This window comes from Phalaenopsis equestris, unplaced genomic scaffold, assembly GCF_001263595.1.
Source record: "Phalaenopsis equestris unplaced genomic scaffold, ASM126359v1 Scaffold000002, whole genome shotgun sequence".
Classification (NCBI taxonomy): Eukaryota; Viridiplantae; Streptophyta; class Magnoliopsida; order Asparagales; family Orchidaceae; genus Phalaenopsis; species Phalaenopsis equestris.
Genome location: NW_018164444.1, coordinates 65,768,123 through 65,792,448, shown reverse-complemented (window position 1 = coordinate 65,792,448; position 24,326 = coordinate 65,768,123). Strand labels below are relative to the sequence as shown.

At 32.4% G+C, this 24,326-nt stretch overlaps 1 protein-coding gene across 1 annotated transcript; it reads left to right on the top strand.

Annotated features, from left to right (window-relative positions):
* The first annotated feature begins 1,135 nt into the window (after positions 1-1,135).
* Positions 1,136-19,860, top strand: LOC110026827 (caffeic acid 3-O-methyltransferase-like). The gene is made up of 4 exons (XM_020727989.1): positions 1,136-1,597; positions 18,046-18,356; positions 18,949-19,013; positions 19,508-19,860. The coding sequence occupies exons 1-4, from the start codon at positions 1,194-1,196 to the stop codon at positions 19,799-19,801; spliced, it is 1,074 nt and encodes a 357-aa protein (XP_020583648.1). The 5' UTR covers positions 1,136-1,193; the 3' UTR covers positions 19,802-19,860.
* The last annotated feature ends 4,466 nt before the right edge of the window (positions 19,861-24,326 follow it).

Below are 24,326 nucleotides of genomic sequence, written 5' to 3'. Positions count from 1 at the left end.
TTACTATCAAAAAACAAAAAAAACAGAGAATTTTAAGATGTACATAAAAAATGTACTGTCACGAATCTCGAAGTATCTCACAGCCATCAGAAGAGGTTACATGGCATCATGGGACCGACCAAGGACAATCAGAGACCACATGCTAAGATGGCCTGCTCTTCTGTACCTAGAGAGTGATAATTCTCAGCGAATAAGAGTAGATCAACTCCTAAAAAATCTATTTGATTAGACTCATGCAAACAGATAAACGTCCTACACTCTGGTCAGACCAGGCAAACGGGGCAAACTATCAAGATCCAGAGCAGCTGGTACTAGTCCACAGCAAGTGGTTGCCAAGCCTAATTGCCGCCCGACCTAATAGCCGCTCGGCCTATTGGCCGCCCGACCCCCTTCCAACTAGACGCCTCTTTGAACCCCCGGATTAGTCCGTCCGGACATCCGTGAGTCCCTGGTCTTTACTTATGTATAGACTAAAATACTCATTGTATCTGCGTATACTAGGGAAACAACATATAATTCTACATTTTCTATTCCTATAAATAAGGGTCTATTTCATGAATGAAAGTTGCACAGAATTACTTTTCTATATTATCCCCATCCCTTGGGCGCGTCTTCCAAATAATTTTGAATTCAACACACATACAGATAGATAGATAGATAGATAGATAGATAGATAGATAGATAGATAGATAGATATATATATATATATATATATTTGTTTTGGTGGGCGGTTTTTAAAACTAAGTTTCTGTAATAATATAAAAAATGGATAATGACAGAATCTTTTCTAAATAATTATCTCCATTGACCATTTCAATTTTCTTACTCTACACGACAAAGACAACCTAATCTGATCCATTGACCATTTCAATTCTTCTCATTATATGCTTTGTAAATAAAGCATATCGATTCCGATAGCAATGATTATATATTTTAATCCATTGTTAAAGCTATATCCGCTGCCTGGCCGGACCAAAAAAGAACGCAAAACGACATGCAAAACGACAGATTATTTAGAAAGCGCTTTTACATGCATACCATTCAATTCCTACGTATTTACATATCTAACATCTAAACTTCAATTTTAACATTAAATAAAAAAGATGCATTTCACTCTTTAAAAACTATAGTGATGGTATTTTTTATCTTTAAAAAGTGAAGCTGCATCTCCGAAGTCGATCGAGAAAAACAAAATGAGTGATACACAAAGAGAAGAAGAGGAACCTTTCATTGCTGCCATGCTACTCTGCTACTCCCAAACTTTTAGTAGGACTGTGCAAGCAGCATTTGATCTTGGCATCTTCGAGATATTGGCTGAGCCAGGTCCCAACACCCAGCTGACTGCCTGCGAGATCGCCGGAAAATTGTCCGGATGTAACCATGAGAAAGCTGCAACCATGCTGGATAACATTCTAGGATATCTTGCTTCTCATTCTATCCTCACCTGTACTGCTTCCTCCTCATCCAACGAAACAGGCCGCCTAAGGAAGCAATATGGGTTAACACCAATGAGCAGGCTCTTGGCTAAGAACCATGATGGACCTTCTTTGGCGCCTTTTATGTTCATGACTAATCTTATGACTTTTGAAGATACCTGGTATATGATTTTCATATGATTTATGTCACTATATATAATTCGATATCTTGTGTTTATTTCTCATATGACTAATCATGGCCAAGAAGATTTATGAAGATGACTGTTGGTATGAAATTTTCATATGACACTATATTAATCAGTTTTTTGTGTTTATTTCATTAACTACTAGATTAGACAGTTTAGTTTCATTATATATATTCCCAATGTTCTTCACCTTATGGAAAAGCATTTTTTCCTTAGGATCACATGGGAGTTTTCAAATTTCTAATTATGTTATGATCAAATATGACATAGAATCATGTATCATTGTGAAATATGAAAATACTACCCAATGATGAATCTAAACACAAAATGATGGTTTCAAGACCTAGGGTTTACTTTACTATAAGCTTTTCCCCAACACTGGTGGGGCAAGACATGATTTATTTTATTACGGGCTTCAAGTTTCCTAAAGAAACAAACCTCTAGAGTTAATTATATCTTAAAATAGATTATCTCCTATGAAAATTCTCGATGACTAATACTTCAACAGATCCCAAAATTTGATTTTGAGATTTTTAATTTGAAAGTTCAAATTGAAATTGGCTTGAACTGGAACAGTTCATATGAAAGTTTAAAGGAAGAATGGTAGGAAGCACCAGATAGTGAGAGGCTCATTAGTGTTCCAACTACCCTATGGTTGGTGGTGTTTTAAGTTTTAAAGGTTGGGATTGATTTAAATTTTAAGTTGTTCAATTTTATAAAAATTAAGAATTTATATTCCGACAATACGAGATTGTGAAAATACTTGAGCAATGACTTATCCTATGACAAAAAGTCCACACGATCATCTTAGAATCTAGACTAAAATGAGCTCTATCGATACAGAAAGAAATCTCAAAGCTAGTCTAAGGAGACAAAATAAGACTTTAAAAAACTTCTATTGAGTATAAATCTGGCCTGATCATTCTTGGCTTACAAACCAACATGGAGAGGGCACTTGCTAACACACTTATGCTTCAAAATCATGAGAGCAAACACATGCACGAGTGGATGGATATGTTGAGAAGATGTGTTGAAACTTACAACTTGACTATGAAGATAAAGCAGCCTAGATACATTTGTAACTAATACACAATTTACAGTTTGAGATTTTTATCAGCTAGACTCAATTAATTTCTATATTAAAAGTCAGTGTGTAATCTAGTGCATAAATGCATGCACAAAAAGTCAATTTTAAGGTCAATTGAGAATAATTGATAGCTTCCCCAAGAAAGGTGACTATCATCGTTGGTTGGATGTTCCTTTATCTGCAATGGGCGAAGCACCAAAAATAAGGAATAAAATCAATATGCATTGCATATGATTCATTTATTATTATGATTTCTAATTGATCTTATTGATTATATCCTATGGATTTTGATTTTTTATTTTTTTTTATTTTGAGTTACTTAAAATTGTTATTTTTGATTATTTAACTTGGGTAGATATTTTATTTCTAACCGTTTGATTAAAGAGAACCAGATTATTTTTGGCACGTGTCATAAAAAGTTACCTAAGAAATGATGTATATGTAATACAAGCAAAGTAAAAATTATTTAGCAAACACAAAAATAAAAATATGTATAAAAAAATGGTCGATGTGACCGAGCTTTTCTATAAAACTATGAAGAAAAGAAAAATGGGCGCCAGAGCTCTACCCTCATACAACTCGGTAATCATAGAACCAAGGATTAGCGCTATCGACTGATGAAGTTCATCCTTGCTCATATATTCCCACAGACCTTAACCTACTTCTATTCAAAATACATTTGATGATGAAAATGCCTAATGAAATACCTACAAAATATAGGCAAGTTTGAAAAACACACATATAATCATCATGTGTATAAAAATCATGTGGACAACATTAATAGGTACCAAGCCCCTATTCTAGTAAGCCATGCTTAGGGCCATAAGCGCTTTAGCTAGCACAAAGAAAATATGTCACTTTAATTTTAATTATTACTATAATGCATCACTAAGCACGAGCTCATATAAAAAATAAATATTATACTATTAAAAAATCATCATAATATCCAGCCAACACCCAATAAATCCGATAGTGTCTATCTAAAACTTACAAAAACATAATACAATAGAACAAACCAATCCACAAAAAATAAATGCGCAATCAACTGCCATTTTTCTAACTAAGTTTAAATTAATGGACTGGTAAAGAGTCTAGAATGTGTGTGGCTGGTGCAATAGGTCTAATATAGTCATTAAGATTAAGTTGTATTTTTGGTTTTGATGTTTAATTTTCAACAAAAAGTTGGTTTAAGTTAATTGATTAATGTTTTAGGGTGAATGATAAGTTTTAAGTTTGATTTAGCCTGAGTTTTGTTCTTAATTTTAATGATAGGCCTAAATGAGAGGGGGTCTAACTATTTATAGTTCCCTAATCCTCTTACAAAGGCAAGCATCCCACTTGGAGAAGTGTGGCAAACCACCCTGGCTTAAGAGATTTTGGATTAATTTATTGAAATTAGTTTGGTTTTGATTATTTTAAATTTGGTTTTGGATTAAGTGTTTGGTTTTGAGTTTACTTTGAATTTTAATTATTTTCACTTTTTGTTTGAGTTTTAGTAGATTTAGTTGTAGTTCAAGTTGAGTTTAGATTGATTTTAACTTTTTTTAGTTTGAGTTTAACTTAGATTAGTTTAAGTTAAATTTAGTTTGGTTATAACTTTGAACTAAGATTATTTTAAGACTTGGTTTTTTATGTAAAGTTATAGCTTTAGTTATCAAAAACTTAAAAACCTACTTAGACCATCTTATGAAATAGCAGAGGAAACATAAGGGATACTATAATGTGTTTTGAGAATGGATGATGTAAATTTGAACTTAAGGTTTAGGATTAGTTTAAGTTTAATATTTAATTAGGTATTGATCTCTTAACTACGCGGCATAATTACTTCCATAAGTTTTGGCTCACTCAACATGAAATCCTCTAAGGTATCCACCATAACATAAAGTTTGAGTTTAGGTTATCGGGTGGCTTAAATTAGCATTAAGTTTAGTTTGAGATTTACTACTTCTTTAAAAAAATTAAAAAATATATAAAAAATATCTCAAAATTTTATAAGCTATTTGAGGTTAATGACCACATAGGGTTAATCCATGAAAATTTGGATTTTACTTAATTTAAACTCTTTATGAATTCATATTGTTATAGAATTAGATTGGTGGCATCTAAAAGATACAAATACAATTATTTTTTATGAATAAACTTCAAGATTTTCGTATTTGGGATGTTCAAGAAAAAGAAAATTCTATATGAATAAAGTAACAAATACCATTAAACAATTGACAAAAGATGTACTTGGAGAATCAAAAGGAAATATTTTTAGAAATTAAAATAGTTGGCGATGGAATAATAAAGCGTAAGAAAATATAAATATGAAAAAGTCATGTTATAAAAATTGGTTTAAATGTGAAAGCTTGGATAACTGAAAAAAATATAAAATAGTGGAGTCTAAGAGAATAATCTGGGATGCTAAAATTCTACTCTTAGTGATTTTTATGATAGATTAGATACTAAAGAGGACCAAAAATAGATGTATAAACTACTCAAACAAAGTGAAAAGAAAATTAAAGATTTAACGTATTAAAGATAAAAATCAAAATGTGTTTTTCTTAGAAAAAGATATTCAACATAGGTGGATGAGTTATTTTGATAAATTTTTCAACAATAAAGCTTTAAATTTTTCAATAAAGCTTCTGAAAATACGATTGACTTTAGTGAATTTAATATTGTTAATAATAATAACAATAAAATATTTCATTTTTGCTATCAGATTAGTAAAAAAGATGTTGAGAAGGCTTTAAAGAAGACTAAAGATGGAAAGTCTGTACGAAATATTTAAGAGGTTTGAGAATTTCTTAGCTTATTGAACTCTTTAATATTATATTAAAAACTAAAAAGATGCATGAGGATTGGAGGAAGAGTACTATGGTTCCCATTTTAAGAATAAAGAGAATGCACAAGAGTGTGCAAATTATAGAAGAATTAAGTTGATGTGTCACACTTTAAAATTATGGGAGAGGTAAAATTATGGAAAATTATGGGAGAGGGTAATTGAATATAGTGTAATACGTATTACTAAAATTTCACATAATCAATTTGGATTTATGTCGGGTAGGCCTACTATGAAAGTTATACATTTATTGAGAGGTTTGATGGAGAAATACAGAGAGAATAAGGTGGATCTAAATATGATTTTTATTGATTTAGAAAAAACTTACGATAAGGCTCCAAGTGATATCCTTTGGAGAGTTCTAGAGAAGAAAGATATTGATATGACTTATATTCAAGTCATTAAAGATATATATACTGGAGTTGTTACTTGTTTTCGAACAGAAGGATGATTGACTAAATGTTTTCTTATTTCAGTTGGATTACATAAGGGGTCGATTTTAAGCCAATATCTTTTTGCTTTAGTTATGATCGGTTTTATTGAACATTTACAGGAGGATGTACCTTGGTTTATGCTTTTCGCTGACAAAATCCTTCTTATGGGTAAGATTAGAGAAAGAGCTCAGGAAAAACTTGAATTAAGAAGGCCTACATTGGAGTTTAAAGACCTTCGTTTGAATAGAACTAAAAATGAATACATGGAATGTAATTTTATTAGTCGTAGCTCTATTGGCAGAGTTATAACTATAGGTGATCAAATTATTAAAAGATATGAACACTTCAGATATCTCAGTTCTATTGTTCAATGTGATGGTGATATAGATGGGGATGTTATTAGTAGAAGTCAAGTTGGTTATTAGTAGAAGTTAAGTTGATTGGTTGAAGCGGAGGAATGCTTCGGACCTATTGTGTGATAGAAAAGTATCGCTTTGACTGAAAGGAAAATTTGGAAAATTTTATTTTTATAAGATGGTGGTGAGACCTGTAATGCTTTGTGGCACAAAATGTTGTCCTTTAAAAGAGAAGCATAAAACAAAATTAAATTTTGTCGAGATGAGAATGCTTAGGTGAATGAATGGCTTTACACTTAAAGACAAAATGACACTTCAGATATCTTAGGTCTATTGTTCAATGTGATGGTGATATAGATGAGAATGTTATTAGTAGAAGTCAAGTTGGTTAGTTGAAGTGGAGGAATGCTTCGGGCTTATTGTGTGATAGAAAAGTATCGCTTTGACTGAAAGGAAAATTTTATAAGATGATGGTGAGACCTGTAATGCTTTGTGGTATAAAACGTTGGCCTTTAAAAGAGAAGCATAAAACAAAATTAAATGTTGTGGAGATGAGAATGCTTAGGTGAATGGATGGCTTTACACTTAAAGACAAAATGTGAAATGAATATATTTGTGATCGGGTGGGTGTAGCTGTTGGCGGACAAAATTAGAAAAACTCGTCTTAGATGGTTTGGTCACATTAAACGTCGATCATCTAATGATCCGGTTAGGAGAGTAGATGTTTTAGAATTGACTTATGTTAAGAAAGACAAAGGTAGACCCAGAAAGACTTGGGCATATAGTATATAAAATAATCTTAATTTATTAGAATTAAATGAAAATATGACATTTAATAGGACGCAATTGAGAAAAAGGATTCTTGTAGTCGACCCCACTTAGTGGGATAAAGGTTTGTGTAACATCCCCTAATAGTTGTTGTAACATTGCGTATGAATTAACTATTATTTTAATTTAAATATTTATATGAAATTTAAATTAATCTTAAAATTTATAAAAAAACTACACAAAAATTTGGAATTGTCTCCCAAGCTCTTTAAAAATTTCTTATCATTTTGAATTCAATTAGTGATATATTGACTTAATTATGATTCAATTGATTGATCAAATTTTAGAATTTTAAAAAAGACTTTTTAATTGTTAAAATATTTTTTATTTTATAATAAGTGTTTTAAATTTTAAAATTTTTCTTTGTGTACATTAATTCAAGTGAATTTTTTAAAATTGAGTTGATTTTATAAATACATTTTAATAAGTGGTCTTTTGTTAATATTAGTTTACTATTACCTTTCAAAAATTCAAAGAATCCTAAATTTCATTAAATTTTTTCCTAAAGGTGAGTAGCCAAAATAGGGAATTTTCATAAATAATTTTGATTTAATTTAAATTTTGTGAAAATTTTTAACTATTTTAACTACTTTAGTTCATTAAAAATTCAACTTAATTCTAAAATTAAATATTAGTTTACTATCACCTTTAAAAAATTTCAAGAATCCTAAATTTCATTAAAATTTTTCCTAAAGGTGAGTAACGAAAATAGGGAATTTTCATAAATAATTTTGACTTAATTTAAATTTTGTGAAAATTTTTAACTACTTTAGTTCATTAAAAAATCAACTTAATTCTAAAATTAATGAAAACTCAAGTGCTCTTATAAAATTTCCATGCCAGCTTGAGAGCAATTCAAAACTATGAATTTTCTAAGCTCAAAATAATTAATGGAATTTTTAATTATAGAATATAATTCATTACTTAAAGCATTTTATTTTGAATTTTAATGAACTTTTACTATTTTGTTGATTAATTCGTTAAATATCATTATTTTTGGGGGTGTATTTTTAATTCTTAGGTATTTATAAATCTTGAATTGAGTTTAGGGTTAATTAGTTTACCTTTTACAATTTATATTATTTATTTTTCCAATTTTAACTAAAATAACATAAACCCTAGCCTAACTCTATTGCCTTCGGTGGATTGCGGCCTTAGCGAATTTCACATAATTTTTTTGAATTTTTCACATTAGTTTTGTATGTATGTATATTAATTTTGCTGAAGGAAAACCTAAGTGAGGGGAAATCCAAATTCAGAGATAAAAAAAATTAGAGAAAGTATCTTGAGACTAAAAATGACCTATAGAATGGTTTCTGAAAATTTGGAGTTAAATCATGCAGTATGTAGGTTAATTCAAGTTTCATTATTTTTATAAATTTTCTAATTACTCAAAATTAACCCAATAAAAGTTGAGGCTTTTATTTTTTTTAAGTTGAAGCTTATTGTAGTGAGAATTTTATTTTATTTTATTTTATTTTTTTGGATTTTGTTTAATTAGTTAGTTTTCTTAAGATTATGTGTGTTTTAAGTTAATTATTTTGAATTTTAATTCTCTAAACAACGAGTCGTTGCATCAGCCACTAACGTGGTTATGCTTTACATTTGGCATCATTTTATTGGGTAACACTATTTTGTATACCTCCTTTCGTAAAGAAAGAGATAATCTCAATTATTCCATCATAAATGGATGACCGAGCAGGAATATGCAGTTTTATTAGGGAGTGTGGCTCTCTATGGATGACTAGATCAGAGCTGTCCATGCAAAATATTGAGAATGGAAAATCTTCATTTCTTCCCCTACCTTCAGTTAAGATATGTAGGTCGTCCACATGAATCCCTTTGATTTAGGTGATCCCGGGAGAGACAACGAGCTCCTTAAGTTCAAAAAGAATAAGTGAAGCTCACAAAGGGTTCTAACCATTAGCATAATGCCGTGAATCCTAATGTCTTTCTCGAAGTTTTAAAATTGAATATGCAGGGGAAAGATATTGACGATTACATAGGTATAGATAAATTCAACCCAATTACTTTGGTACTGAGTTTTAGGGTGATCCAATAAACACTTCATCTTCAGATAACAACAACTGAGTCTCCTTGGGTTAGAGTGAAGACCAACACCCTATGGTAAATTTGCTAGAGCAAGTGGTTGGAGTGCACAAAAGGTTGTATAGAGGGTGTGAAAGCTCTAGCGTTGCTTTTTATGAGCCAAGGAATGAATGGAATGTGCTAATTTTCTCTAGGTAAGACCTTATGAAAGGATTCAAATTTTATCCCCGTTCAACTTTGGTGTATGGTAGATCGGGCCAGTGTGGGCGGTCGATCGACGGAAAAGGGTTGGTCGAACTGATCGAACCTATGGCGGTAGATCGGTCAAGCCAACAAAATAGGTCGATCGTATCGGCGTGGACGACCGACCAAAAACCCATGCAAAAATGGGTATTTTCGATGCAATTTTAAAATCATGTCATGCACGCAATCATATGATTGCAAAAACATTCATACTAAAGGTCCAATTAATTTTGACTATGAAATCGGGCTCATCCTAACAATCTCTTGGGAAACCTAAGGTAGGTGAGCGATGAAGAGGTGTACCAACGCCCTATTACGGGAAGCAACAAGATGTCCACCTTAGTCTGCACGACACAAGGTGGAGAATCTCTCACGAGGAGGATTTTTCGTGACCGAGAAGGCAGTGACCAAAGGAATGCCTTCGTCTTCTTGGTCGGTGGATTTCAAATGTTCATCCAGATGACCGAGAAGGCGGTGACCAAAGGAATGCCTTCGTCTTCTTAGTCGGTGGATTTCAAATGTTCATCCGGATGAAATCACAGAAGTAAACGGCGGGATTAGTACAACCCAATTTTCAGATTTATGGTTTTAAAAAGGAAAGGAGTAGGTTTTATTCTTTGGATTCGCAGGGAAAAACACAAAGCACCTAATCCTATGGGACTTCCTCTAAGAACACAAAATTTCTAACCTAAATCCTCTAACATCTAGATCTAGGGGGCTCTAGGAATGAAAATAAAATAGCTCAAGGAATCTCACTGATGCGGTGGTTGATGGGGCGTTCCCTGGGCTTGTCCAAGATGTCCGTGTAGCCACAGGCCAACATACCCAGTAGAACATGCACGAAACGAGGAAGGAAAAAGTGAGGGAACGGAGGAATGCAAGCATGCTGGATAAATAATCATAGTATTGCAAGAATACGACCAATATGTATCTTCATGCGAAGGGTTGGACCCGTCGAGATCTTGCTCGGATTCACCTCACATGATATCATGCAAAGTGGGTGGTAGAATGCAATGCATCAAGCTCATCTACATGGTTTCCCAACAATAGAACAGAACAAAAATTAGTTCATTTTTCCAAATGATTGCAAATCACCACACTTGTTTACATCTGTGAATCAAAATCCCCGCATTTGAGAGATTTATATCAGGATTTTACCTAGATTTACCTTGTTCCATCTACCTCTATGGTTCCGGGTATGAGCAGTGCGGAAGGAGAAGAGAAATGAGAGTTTCAGGTTCCTTTACAGCGCAATCCAGCCGCTACCTCCCAACTAGCTTTAATGGAAACTGTGTCGCGAACGCTTACCAGAAAGAGGTGCGGAACGCTGGCGGGAAGGTGGCTTGGCGAGGTGGGTGATGGCCCATGTTCGGCATAGCAAAGGGTCGGCTAGGGATTACTGGCCGAACGTGAAGAGGAGCTGCGCGAGCGTGAGAGACCGTCGGTGAGGGGCGGCACTGGCTAGGGAAGCCGACGGCAAGGGTTTCTCCGGCAGGAACGCGAGAGAGGTGCAACACTGCTAGGGCATCGTGAGGAAAGTTGTCGCGCGAGATGATGGAGGCAGCCGCGTAAGAAATGCCAGAGGCGAGCAAGCGGCGTAGCTCCGGTGGCGGTAGCTCCGGCGGGGTAGCCACGGAGGGGACCTCGCGCACGAGAGGGAGAGCATCGGGATTTTAGGGCCTGCGCCAAGTCTTCCATGCGTGAGTTGGAGAGGAGTGCTGCTAGGGCTTAAGAAAAAGAAGGTTTTATACTATTTCAACCCCTTTTCAAATTTAATTTTTATTATTTCATTTAAATGCGTTAATTCACATGCATTTAGCTCCGCCTCCCACCCGAAATCATATTAAAACGGGTGTTCATAAGCTCTCGCACAGTTTGTTTCATCATATGATAATATTTGGACAAATGTCTCGACAATCGAGTCAATTTAAGCATGATTCACGCATGACTTGACAAATGAGATTTGTTACTCCGACAGACAAAAAACCGACTTGTTTTTGCCTAAGCGAAAGCTAAAGTCTAGCATAATTACTCCGACAACATGCCCCTTCAACACATGTTGGAGGGTCTAAAAATAGATGTCTTGAGCTATAGGAAGCTAAGTATGCTTGAAATATTGTCCCAGGTCAAGTGTCGGTACAGGTCCTGATTTCATGCTCGAGGCATGTACCTGAAGGTCTCATAGGATTTCTTGGATAACAGGAAGCTAAACATAGTCATGTATCCTAAAGAGAACATCCCGCTTATGCGACATCGAATATTGATGGCAACATCTGGTAGTGCTGCTATGAGAGTCAAGTGAAGAATCTCTGCAACATACAAAAATAATTCATGTGTGTTATAACAAAGTAAATTAAATTTGTAATTCTGATTCAAATTACATGATCATACCTCAAATTTCCTAAACCACAAGTCAAGAGTAGCTGTCAGGATTTGCTTCCACGAGAGATATGACTCACTATATCTGTTTTGCATAATGTTTGTAATGTATGGGATGGGCATCCTGTGGGGAATGAGCCAGCTTTAAAAAAAAAAATTAATTGCAATAATATATAAAATGAAGAGCAAATATAACATAATGTTAGAAATAACTTACGAGTTGCCCTCCGACATTAAACGTGCTCTCAAGGGGAGAAGGACAGGAGTGGAGGCGCTAGCCTCAAGAGGTGGGGGTGCATGTGTGCCAACAGGTGGGGCTGGACTGATAGGGGGGATTGTGGGTGTGGGAGCAGATTTATCAGCAGCTGTTAGAGCAGGTGGAGGAGTAGGTGTGGCAGCAACAGCAATACGAGCAGGTGGAGGAGTACGTGGAGAAGCAGCACGTGGGGAAGTAGCAGGTGAGGGAGCAACTGTCGCGAGAAATGTCACAACAACATGCTGGAAAGTAGGTGCAAAAGCAATAGCGGAAGCAACAGTAGCAAAAAATGCTCCTTCTTCCTGCTCTTGTAGGGGGTCTCTATTGTTCCGTTAACACGGGGCCTCTCAGGTGGCTCACCTCCAACTCCACCTGTGTCCATCTGTAAAAAAAGAAAGACATTAGTACTGACATCAAAATAATTTTGTTTGAATCCCTCGAGTTAAAGACCTAATTTAACTTCTTCGGGTCACATATTCGCGTGTTTTTTTGTGTTTCGCACAGGGACACTGGAACTTACCCTTTGAATAATAAATAGGCAGCTGTGATACAAGTTGCACAAATTCCTCAACACAATCCAAGAACTCTTATGTAGGTTTTTTTTATTCTAGATATAATCTTTTATACATCCAAGTTCTCAATTTATGAATATCCATCTGTAGCACAGATGTAGCTTTATAGATAAGTGAAACTATTACACAAAAAAAAAAAGACTCGGGCGATATAAATATGAAAATTTAAGTTTAGGTGTATGAAAATTTAAGTTTAGATTTGTATGTCAATGTACCTATCTTCTATAGTCATCTTCTTCCATGTTAAAAGAATAAGTTCTATAATCATTTCCTCTTATCACATAAGAGTATGGAGATTATTTTTTTTAGCTCATGTTTATTGGCAAAAAAAACCTCATGTTAGCCTAGGCTAACTATCTTCTTAACTAAATAGGTTACAATTCTAACAACCTAAGACATAAATCCATGAAACCTTTATTGAGTTTTCTTCCTTCCCTAAATTTCTTACCTATAACAAGAACGACAATCATTTAACCCACACTAAGTGGGGTTGGTTAAATGAACCCTTTTTCTCCATTGTGTCCTATTGGGTATCATACTTTCATTATTCTACTATATTAAGATCATTTTTATGCAACATGCACAAGCCTTTTTTAAGATTATCTACCTTTCTTAACACAAGTCAAATCTGAAATATCTACCCTCTTAATTGGGTCATCAGTTAGTCAACGATTGATGTGACCAAACCATCTAATGTTACTCTCAGATCTTGTTTGCCATTAGAGCTACTCCAACCATTTCATGGATATATTTATTTCAAACTTTGACTCTTAATACAAAGTCACTCATTCACCTTAAAATAAGTCTAAAATTACTTTTATGCTTTTTTTGTAGGCTAACATTCTACACCATAATGCATTGCAAGCCTCACCGTCGTCTTATAAAATCTGTGCTCAAGTTTACTTGGTACTTTTCTATCACACAATAGGTCTTATGCATTCCTTCACTTTAACCAACGAACTTGAATTTACTAATAACATCCCCATCTATATCGTCATCATTTTCAACAATAGACCCGACATATCTAAAATGTTCATTCTTTTTAATGACTTGATCATCCATTGTTATAATCCCGCCACTAGATCCACTACTACTAAAATTGCATTTAATGCATTTAGTTTTAGATCTAGGCAAATGAAAGCCTTTAAACTCTATGGTTAACCTTTATAAATCAACTTTTTCTGAACTCTCTCTAGTGTAATCCACAAGAATGATATCATTAACAAAAAGCATACACCAAGGTACATCCTCTTGTAAATGTCCAGCAAAAACATTCATAGCCAAAGAAAAAAAAATGGGAACTTAAAATTAAAGCCAATCCCTAAATTATTTACCCATAATTAGGTATATACATAGTTAAAGTCGGATACATATCTTCCTCAATATATTCTGATTGGAGCGAAGATGAAGGATGAGAAATATGAGAGTTTCAGATGTCTCTATAAGCCACGTACCATTGTTTCCTTCCCAGCTGGCTCTAATGATGACTGTATTGCGATGCTTCGTCGACGACGAAAATAGTTTTGAGAAAAATCATGAGGGAGAGGAAGGAGGGCGAGGGCTTCAGAAAGAAGGAGAGGCGCAAGGGTTTCGAAAGGCGCGAAAAAGAAAAATGAAGATTGGCGGGCGGGAGTAGTATTTTTGGTCTTTTGCGTCGGATTTTTGTCTCTTTTGCGTCGTAAATTTTTTACACTCTTAAGTAACGCGGAAGCCATGTTATTTGCATCTTACGTCTTTTTTGCATCCTAATAATTCAACGTTTTTAAATAAATTTTTTGTGTCGTTTTATTCGACGCAAATTTAATGCAAATTTCATGGCAAATCAACTTTACACTTCCCTATTTTTATGGTACCTTTTGTATCAAATTATTGAACGAAAAGTGGATGCAAAAGCTATCACAAATAGTATAATTTATTTTGTGTTGCTTTACTGCCGCAATTCATACGTTAATATTTTCAACTGAAAAATCCTATGCAAATTTCAGACGCCAATTTCACCTTCTCCTGTAGTGTTTCATCATTTTGTTATTCCTTGTTTGTTGTTGGAGACTAAATCATCATTGGGTTTATGATGAGTTTTGATCGGGCATTGTCTCCAGTAGTGGAATATTATATCAAGCACCATAGAATATTAATCATTAGATGTGGTATGACAATGTATGTGTTGTTCTTAATCAAAATGGGTTGCCATATATTCCTAGTATGTCAGTGAAAATATAAAGCCTAAAGTGTTGAAGGCAAGCTGACTAATTGGTAGTAGATTCCTTAAGTGAAATGAGGGCTTTGATTCTTGATCCTCTTCTATGTTAAAGCTTTTGAAGCTTAAGATGATCAATCCTTAAATGACAGAGGCTTGTGGGATGCATGGTAGCAAGTAAGGTATTAGTTTACGAGAATCAAATGTGGATCTAAACAAATAAATTAAAAATACATCCAACAAATATAATAAAAAGTGGGCGAGGAGAACGAAATGCAAAAATAAAAGCTACTTGAGTGGATATTAAGAGCATGAAGAAGTTCTAAAATCAGACCATGATCAACAAGATTATTCCTTACATATTAGTGACAATTGAGGCAAATATGATGAGATTATTGTGAAAGTGGAAGAAGTCACTTTGATTTTTATAGAGGCTCCACCACATAAGAGTTGATGAGTGATGTGGAACTTCTGTGCGTTATAAATGTTTTTGAACACCACAACACACAAGACAACTATACTAAAAAATATGCAGATTTAATCTCAATAAAATTTACTCTCAATAAAATTTACTTCAATATAATAATTTTTCTCTTTTAAAATATTTAAAGTTGTCACTCATAGTGAATTAAGGTGTATTTTCAATTTCAAATCATCACTAGGTTGCAAACACAAGTATACGTATCACTTAAGTGATGAAGGACTCAAATGGAGTTCTAAATATCAATCCCACAGGGAGGGGAACATTTGTTACGAAAATCTCTCAAAAGCTTAATATTTAAACTATAGAAAATTTAACTAAGAAAATAGGTCGACATTTGCCACTAAAGAAACTACGTTTACTACACTGATCTTTAAACTTCCAAGCTAAATTTACTAAAAACTAAACTAGGTTTTGTGCGCAGAGTTCAAATTTAAGAAAGCATTCTCTCCCTTACAACGAGATTATAGTCAATGAATTATCAAATTGAAGAAAATTGTATTGTGTCAAATATGAACAATTTTATTTTTTTTCATTTTTACAAGTGACAAAGAACATTGGCCAATCCAGTGTTTAGTCCTAAAATCCACAGTTAGGCTGGGAAGATACTGGCTCTCACTCTAAATTTCCCACATTCCCCTCGCCTGAGGGATAACATCTCGCTTTAGTTTTCAAACGTCTATGCCAAATTGGGGATTTTAGTTTGTCACCCTAAAATCTCCAATTCTACACTCATCAATGAATATTTCCTATTTATTTGTACTCAAGCCCATGAAATGCATTCTCATTCATGAAATCGAATGTGATTCTTATTTTATTGTAGAAAGCATAGTCCTCTCGGATCGTATGTTTCACAACAAATTCGAACAATTCAATCGGTCAGATCGAAATGTAAATGAAGTTTGAAGTTTGAATCACCACAATGATCATTTCTCTTTATAGAGAGAAAGATAAAAAAATATACTCATAATTCATAAGGAAGATACAAAAAAACAAGGATTATATATACTCGATCTCTTCCCCAAGAAAATCCCTTGAAGTTCCTTTGAATCTCTTTCTCTCTTTACAATAACACTCAAATCTCTCTTAGAAATGTTGGAAGAAGAAATCTCTCACTTTCCCTCTCCTCTTACAACTCTTAGAGACACTTACCACATTCTCCCACACTTTGATACTCACGCCCCCTTCACTCACACCTTTTTCTGACATAAAAACACTCCTTTATAATGTAGGGACGAATTTCCCAAGAGTCTCCATAGACATCTCTTCAAAATCTGTCTAAATTCAATACATTTGTGAAAATAATCGTCTCTGGCGCCTAAGCGCTGTCTTCTCTGTATTCTAATGCTTAGGCGCTAGTTTAATTTTTTGAAAACATCACTTTTGACTATAAATTTTGTTCTTTTTGCATCTTTTAAGCTCCAAATGCCTAGACTTAGTATACATACAATAAAATATGAATATATCTTTTTTTAAAGTGCAATAGCAATGAATATAAACCTTATATATATATATATATATATATGTAATTGAATATTTTTTTTGTGTATCAATGAGATACATCAATTAATGTGATTAATGATAGAAAGGAGGCTTATGAATGGAGGCTCATGATGAGCTATAGTGAAGACCAAGGATGGAACAATCCTATTCTATTGTGAAAGACAGTCTCTACTTGTGAACATTTTGGCCCTAAGAAGATGAACCAAACCTCTAATCATGTGTCAAAGATGGCTCCTAACTTATGGTGAAAATATGGGAGGTTAAAATGAAAGATGCCATGACGTGAAAAAAATTTTAAGAATGAGCATCATACATGGTGGAATAACTTATGAAGGCCGAGACACACATGGATTGAGATTATTGCTTTTGTTCATGGTATAACATGGCTTCGTGCTTCATTATGACCAAATTAGTAAATATAAATTTCATGGAAAGTTAACCTTTCTTGCCTTCCAACACTAAGAGGGAAGGGATGGAGGAAGGATGAAGACTTTAGTGAAGAACAGGAGGATTCCTTTTAATGTAAGTAGTTCATGTCTCAACATTATTGGGTTTTTATGCTCTCTTTCTTATTTAAGGAAGGAGAGCTGCTTTTATAGGCTTTAGGTTGGTTGAGGTAGTCAAAACGTGGAAATTGAGTGGATGAAATGGTTTTAAGTGATCATTGAAGAAGCAAAATGGTGCAAGCCTTAGATTTATCTGTTTGTTTATCCACTAGCGTCGTAAATAGGATCCTTACCAAAGTTATATTTTAAAAAGAATCTACTGACATGTGGTGTGCTTGTAAGAGATCTCATAGCAATTATTAAATATGTTCGGTTGATTGTTTATGAGAACTTAAGAGGTGTGCATGAGTTGACAGATAGACATCATTTGCCACATTTGGACATTATGTGAGAGAATTCCTGTCACTTTTGAATCTATTGGATAAGATGATCTATGTTAGATGAAACACGGGCCTTATATTTGAAATGATCTTTTAAAGAATTATTTATTCTTACTATATGCATCTTATAGCGTATTGAAAATATAATACGTGGGTGAATTTAATCTAAACTTTAAATAAACTTAAACATAATATAACAATTTCGTCATTCATAAGCTCTTGAATTATTTATAAATGAATATATTTAATTTTCATATAAACTAGAGACAAATCTATGAAAAAGGTAAAATCCACTCATTTTATGTTTCCATTGATGTTTTTGACAGGAAACAGTTGAAGGAAGCATTGCAAGAGGGAGTAAGTCCCTTCAAGAAAGCTCATGGTTTGACAACGTATGAGTTTTTTGCTAAGAATCCTACATATTCTGATGTTTTTAATGAAGCCATGGCTAGCAATGGAAATATAGTGATGGAGAAGATGGTTGAGGAGTATGAAGGCCTAAAGCAAGTAACAGAGCTCATTGATGTTGGTGGTGGTATTGGAACTTCGTTGAAAAAGATCATTTCTAAGTATCCACATATTAAAGGGATTAATTTTGATCTTCCTCATGTTGTTTCTGAGGCACCAGCACTCCCAGGTACCCGTAACTCTTAATGTGGCTCTCAAACATCTACTAATAATTAATGGTTTCTTATAAACAAGAAAGTAATAATATTATTCTCTTTTTACAAATCAAGATAACTTGTATATGATATCTTATAATAAATTTTAAAATTTGTAGATAACAACTTTAAATTGAGGTTTTTTATGTCTATTCAATCTATTTTATGTTGTATTATTTTGAAAAATTGATAACTATGGTGAATTACAAAAAAATGATACATTAAATCTCATTTTGAACTTTATTTTTAAGCTTTTAAAATAAAAAATAATAATAATGAACCAATTTTTGTGCTTCATTTTTTTTTGTTGTCAACTATCAACTAATAAGCTCTGAATTATATATAATTTTGTGTACAACTTTAAAAGCAATTTAAAAATGAGTTAATAAAGACTAGAAATCATAACAAAAATTGAATTTATTTTCAATTTTAGCAAGATCCTAAATGAAATCAAAGCGGTTTAATTATATTTATTTTCCTAAACGCTTATTATCCCTCAAAATATTACTATTAGATTTTACATTGAGTTAAGTTACTCATTTATTGATTTATAAATGACTTTTTTAGGTGTACAACATGTTGGTGGGGACATGTTTATCATGATACCAAGCGGAGAAGCCATTTTCTTAAAGGTAATTAAACTGATATTAAAAGATTAATATTTTTCATAGTATTTAACATTGAATCAATGAAATAATATAACTAAATAGTTAAAAATATTAAAATTGGCCTACCAATACCATTTGACAATACCTAATTTAAGCATGTTTGATTACATTAAGATGAATTCTTAAAAATAACTTTGGGATGGGATATGATTTCTCATGTGTAACAAAAGCATTTAACAACATAAATTCCATATTGAAAAAAAAAAGTTTTTGATATTAGATTATAACATGGTCTATTGTTTAAAGTGTTGATATTAGACACATGGTTATGTTGGCTCCAATTCATCATATTGTTTATACACTTAAAATAAAAATTATAACGAGTTTTCTTTATTAAATACAAAAAATTATGACTCAAAATTCTTACTATAATTATATTATCTTCTTATAATATGAATTATTTAACATATACAATAAAAACTGGTGGACTTTTTTTAACATAAACAATGTTTTTGCAGTGGATTCTTCATAATTGGAATGATGAGAAATGTCTGCTAATTTTAAAAAATTGTTGGAGGGCATTGCCAACTTATGGAAAAGTGATCCTTATGGAGCACATTCTGCCGGAGTTTCCTGAAGCAAATATAACTACGCAACAAATATACACCATGAATATGATAATGACAATATATTTTGAAGCAAAAGTGCGGACTGAGAAAGAGTATCGATCATTAGCTCACAAAGCAGGGTTTTCTGAATTCAAAATTTTGTGCAAGGTATTTGATTATCATGTAATGGAGTTTTTAAAATGACATATGCATGAAAAAAAACATATCTCAAGTTGAACTCTTATTAAGAAAAAATAAAATTAGATGCAATGCTTCGAATTAACCATTGTTATTGCATTTTATTTTTATCACAGAAAATTATTACATATATATATTTTTTAATTCCTAATTAATTTTATAAAATTATTAAATGAATAAATGGCCTTTTTTAATTCCTAATTAATTTTATAAAATTATTAAATGAATAAATGGCCTTTTTTTAGTCAATAAGTAATTATTCAAGTAACATCATTTCTTACAAAAAAATAGCACGGACTTAATTCCCAATCAAAATTAAGTAGTTATTAAAAAAAAAAGATGTTGACAAGTTTAATTAATTGTTTAAACTAATTGAATCAATTATCACCAACTAGCAAGAAATGGTTTAACTTATGTAGCATTGATGGTTGCAAAAGTTATAACACTAATGGCACATAATTAATTGTAACTTCATAGTCCCTATACATGTCAACCTTTTGTCAACCAATGAAATGTATAGAAAAGAGAAAAAGCTTTATATACTCATATTTTTTCTATCGTATGTTTTTTTTGTCAAGTAGGCATTTCAACAGTTTCACATATTGGAGTATAAGTGTGGCGATGTAGCATCACTTTTCTTATAGTATCCCTACTTTATATTCACGAAATAAGGTAACTAGCAAAAATATATTAAATTCACTTTCTTAAAAAAAGAATTTGGAGTAAGGTTTAATTACGAGTTTCACTAAAATTTTTACCATGCTATTTCTTGTATTTTTTTCCCTTCCCCACCTAGGAATCCTCTGGTAATTCCTCCTTATGATAATTCTTACTTTTTTTATTTATCTTCATGGACCCCATCTTAAGGTGGTGGGTCCTTTTTTACTCCACCCATGTCATACTTTGAATTCTCCTGTCTATCTAATCTCCTTAAATATCTTTTTTTTCATAGCTATCTCACTCTTAGCTTCTCTATGAAGTCTCTTTCAATCACTAATCTTAATTCTTTCATACCACTATGTTTTCTTCATTTCCTTCAATTTTTAGTGTTATTTTTATAATAGCACCTCTATTTCTCTAGGAAACACCTCTTATGTTTAGTATTGACATATGAAAAGTAAGCTCCTCAACCGGAGAGGTATTGGAAGCATTAAATCAACAAATTTAGAGATTTTTCTCTTAATTTCTCAAACTATCTTAAAGTAAGCTTTGTGATATCTACTAATAAACTTGGAATTGGTGTAAATGATTTGGTATTGGCTATAATTAATTATTATATTAATAACATCCATAGTTTGTTTTCTTTCCTTCTTTGACTTAAAAAATTTATGAAATCTCAAAAGTGTTCTAGATCATCTTGTTCTCAGATGATTTTTTATTTTTGTATAAGGTTACTTAATGAAAGACTTTGAATATAGTTTAAATGTTTAATTGGTTTGTAAATTGTAAGCCTTTTATATTCAAAAAGTAAACTTAGGGTTTGAATCTCATTAAGGAATTTTGTTATACATCCTTTGTTTAATTAATGACTCTAATTTTCTTCAATGTTGTTAGCATGATGATAATATACTAAATGTTTCTAGTAAGATATGAATTTCACTGGTTACTAATAATTTCATAACTTTAAATACATTCTTATCTCATTTATGAAGCATGTTTCTCTTAATATTCACGATTCCATATAAAAAAGCTTATGCAATAGGAAATCCTCTATGTAACATTATTGTGTAATACTACTGCTAAAAATAATTTTCTCTCATTATCATTCTTTTGAATCATATGGTTCCCCACTCCAGGCTAAATATAAAAGTTATATTAGAGTAATACCACATAGAAATAGTGTGTATTACTACTTTTATCCCTAATCCTTTAACATAGTTTAACCAACTTCTTATATTTCTCATGTATTCTTTCCTATAGCAAAAATATATATACAATTGAGCACACAAATTTTATTTAATAATATTCTTCTTTGATCGTCATCAATAGATGCTTCTAAAACATCCCCACACTCTTAGTTTTTTGCTTCAGATCTTATTAATTCTATTAATCTTTTCACTACTTTGCTCTTAGCTATATTAAGAACTCTCTTTGCCTTTAATCTTCTAAAAAAAAGATAATACATGACTAAATAAGAACATTTAACACTTCAGCATAGTTCTGCCCAACTATCGCTTCATGTAAAATACTAAAAGTGGATAATTTATTACATTAGGGTGCTAATGTACATTGTAAACCTTATCTTATTTATTTATATGAATTAATGGATAAATTTAAAGCCAATGAATATCCAACTTCAATCTAAGGAATTTATAAATCATTTCATGTGAAGATTTATATAACTTTAGCACTTTCAGTGATCATAATATTTAGATTAAGTTGGATACATCTTTAATTCGCCTTTTTCTTCTTTTTTACTAATGCCCAATTTATCCATGACAAGATATGAGCAAATTATTATAAGCTTTACATCATCTTAATTCAGGTTACAACCACAAAACATAACAAAAAATCTCTTAAAAATAATCTATTAATCTTTATTTATCTTTTTATTTTTTATAATCTTTTACTATGTGTATTCCTTTTATTTGAAAATTAAGGGTTCTCTCCCAACACTTAACTTGATATATTTTAATAATTATATTTTTATAGCAGATCCATATATCCTCTACTTACTAATCTCTCCTACATTTGGTAAATTAAGTCAACCTAACTTGATCTCAAGTTAAGTGTGAGATTGATAGCTTTTTCCAATAGTTAATGGATAATTTTTTTAAAAAATTTCCTTTTATAAAATTAGTCCTCTCTATTCGTTGACAACTTCTCCTTAACTATCTATATGGGCCATTTCATTCTTCATGATGAATATCCTTCTTTAAAACCTTCGGGATACCTTATATTGACCTCAAGGGTGCCATTTATTAAGATCTATTTATTTAATCTCAACCTTACTTGAACTGTAAGATAAGTTATAATTAAGTGAGCTTGTCTAGCATAGCTCTTGATGACTTTAGATCATGCATTACCCTTTTGTCTACATGGAGAAAGCCATCATAAACACTAACAAGTTGGTCTTCTTTGATTTATCCTAGCTCAGAGTGTATGTGAGTCAAGTTGACTCATAAGACGGTTAGAGCTCAGCTCAATAAGTAGCACGTGAACTGAGCTCAATAAGCTAATAAGTCGTAAGACAACTCATTTAACTACAGCTCTATTTGTTAGCTCGTAAGACAACTCTATTTAAAAAAATATTAATATAAAATATATTAAATTTGAAGACTTTATTTTTAAAGCATTGAAAATATTTAAGAAATAATATTTTGTATTTTATATTAAGATGACTTTGGATTTCTCTCTTATTGCTCATTCTAATTATCATTTTATTATACAACTATTTTAACTTATTATTATTTTCTCTCTTTTATAATGGACATGTTGGCTTGTGAGTCGACACAAATCCATAGACTTAAGCTTAAGCTCAATCTCAAAAAAAAAAAATTAAACAAGCTCAAGCCGAGGGTTGCTCAAGCTCGACTTGACTCGTTTACAACCTTAATCCTAGCTTAATTGTAAGTTTGTTAGTTTATATTAAAATCACATTTGGTCATCTCAATTCAGTCAGGCTCCTAGTATTTATTTCTTCTATGCTTAGTACTCCTAGTGCCCCTAGGTGGTTCTTGACCTTTGTTTGGTTCCATCTTCTACCTATAGTTTCAAGAGAGCTTTGAGACCCTAGAAAGCTCACTTCATGCAGTTGGCAGCTCAGTGATAAGTTCACAATGGAGCTTTGGGAGCTCAGGTTCAATCTAATCATGGGTTTGGATAAATTAATGATTGCCTTGTTGGGCTCACTTGAAAGAAGTAAACTAAGAATAGAAATAATTCAAAATTACAAGAAAACTTAGGAACCATAAGGGAGAAGTCAAGAGAAGTTCAATCAAGTAGAGAGAAGTGATGATTGAGGGACTTCGTGAGATTGTGTGTTTGTATCTTCAACCTTTTCGTGAGTGAAGAAAGGAAGAGAAGTTCTAGAATTCTTATTTTGTGCTTTTAAATTTATCTTTGTAAGACTTTTGTACTTTGTTGACCTCACTTTTGGTTGAGGTCTAGAAAACTTCTTTAGTAGCCTAGGTCTAGCCATAGGACTTTCCTATTGACTAGTCTTAGAAAACTAGAAGAGGTACCCCACTATTAGAAAATCAAAACTCTTCTTTTTTATTCAACTTGAAATTCCACATATTGATCTTAACCTCTAGCATTTAGTAGGTAAGATCATTATAAGAGAATTTAAGAAGAATCCCTACAGGATTACTTGGCTTTAGGGTTGACCCGGGGTGTTGACTTGGAACTAAGATACACCACATCTTCACAATACATTAATCCATGGTTCATTTAGAACGGATATCTATCCAATTCTATGTGAAACGTTTAACTTGGTATTTTGCCCCTAGGCACCTCCAAATTACCTAACTGCCCTTGGGACCCAAATTTGGCTAATATTCCCAAATTTTGCCAAAATACCCAAAATTGA

Coding starts and splice junctions, on each gene's coding strand:
- LOC110026827 (XM_020727989.1), top strand. CDS start 1,194: ATGAGTGATACACAAAGAGAAGAAGAGGAACCTTTCATTGCTGCCATG. Junction 1,598..18,045: donor ATGACTTTTGAAGATACCTG/GTATATGATTTT, acceptor TGTTTTTGACAG/GAAACAGTTGAAGGAAGCAT. Junction 19,014..19,507: donor GAGAAGCCATTTTCTTAAAG/GTAATTAAACTG, acceptor ATGTTTTTGCAG/TGGATTCTTCATAATTGGAA.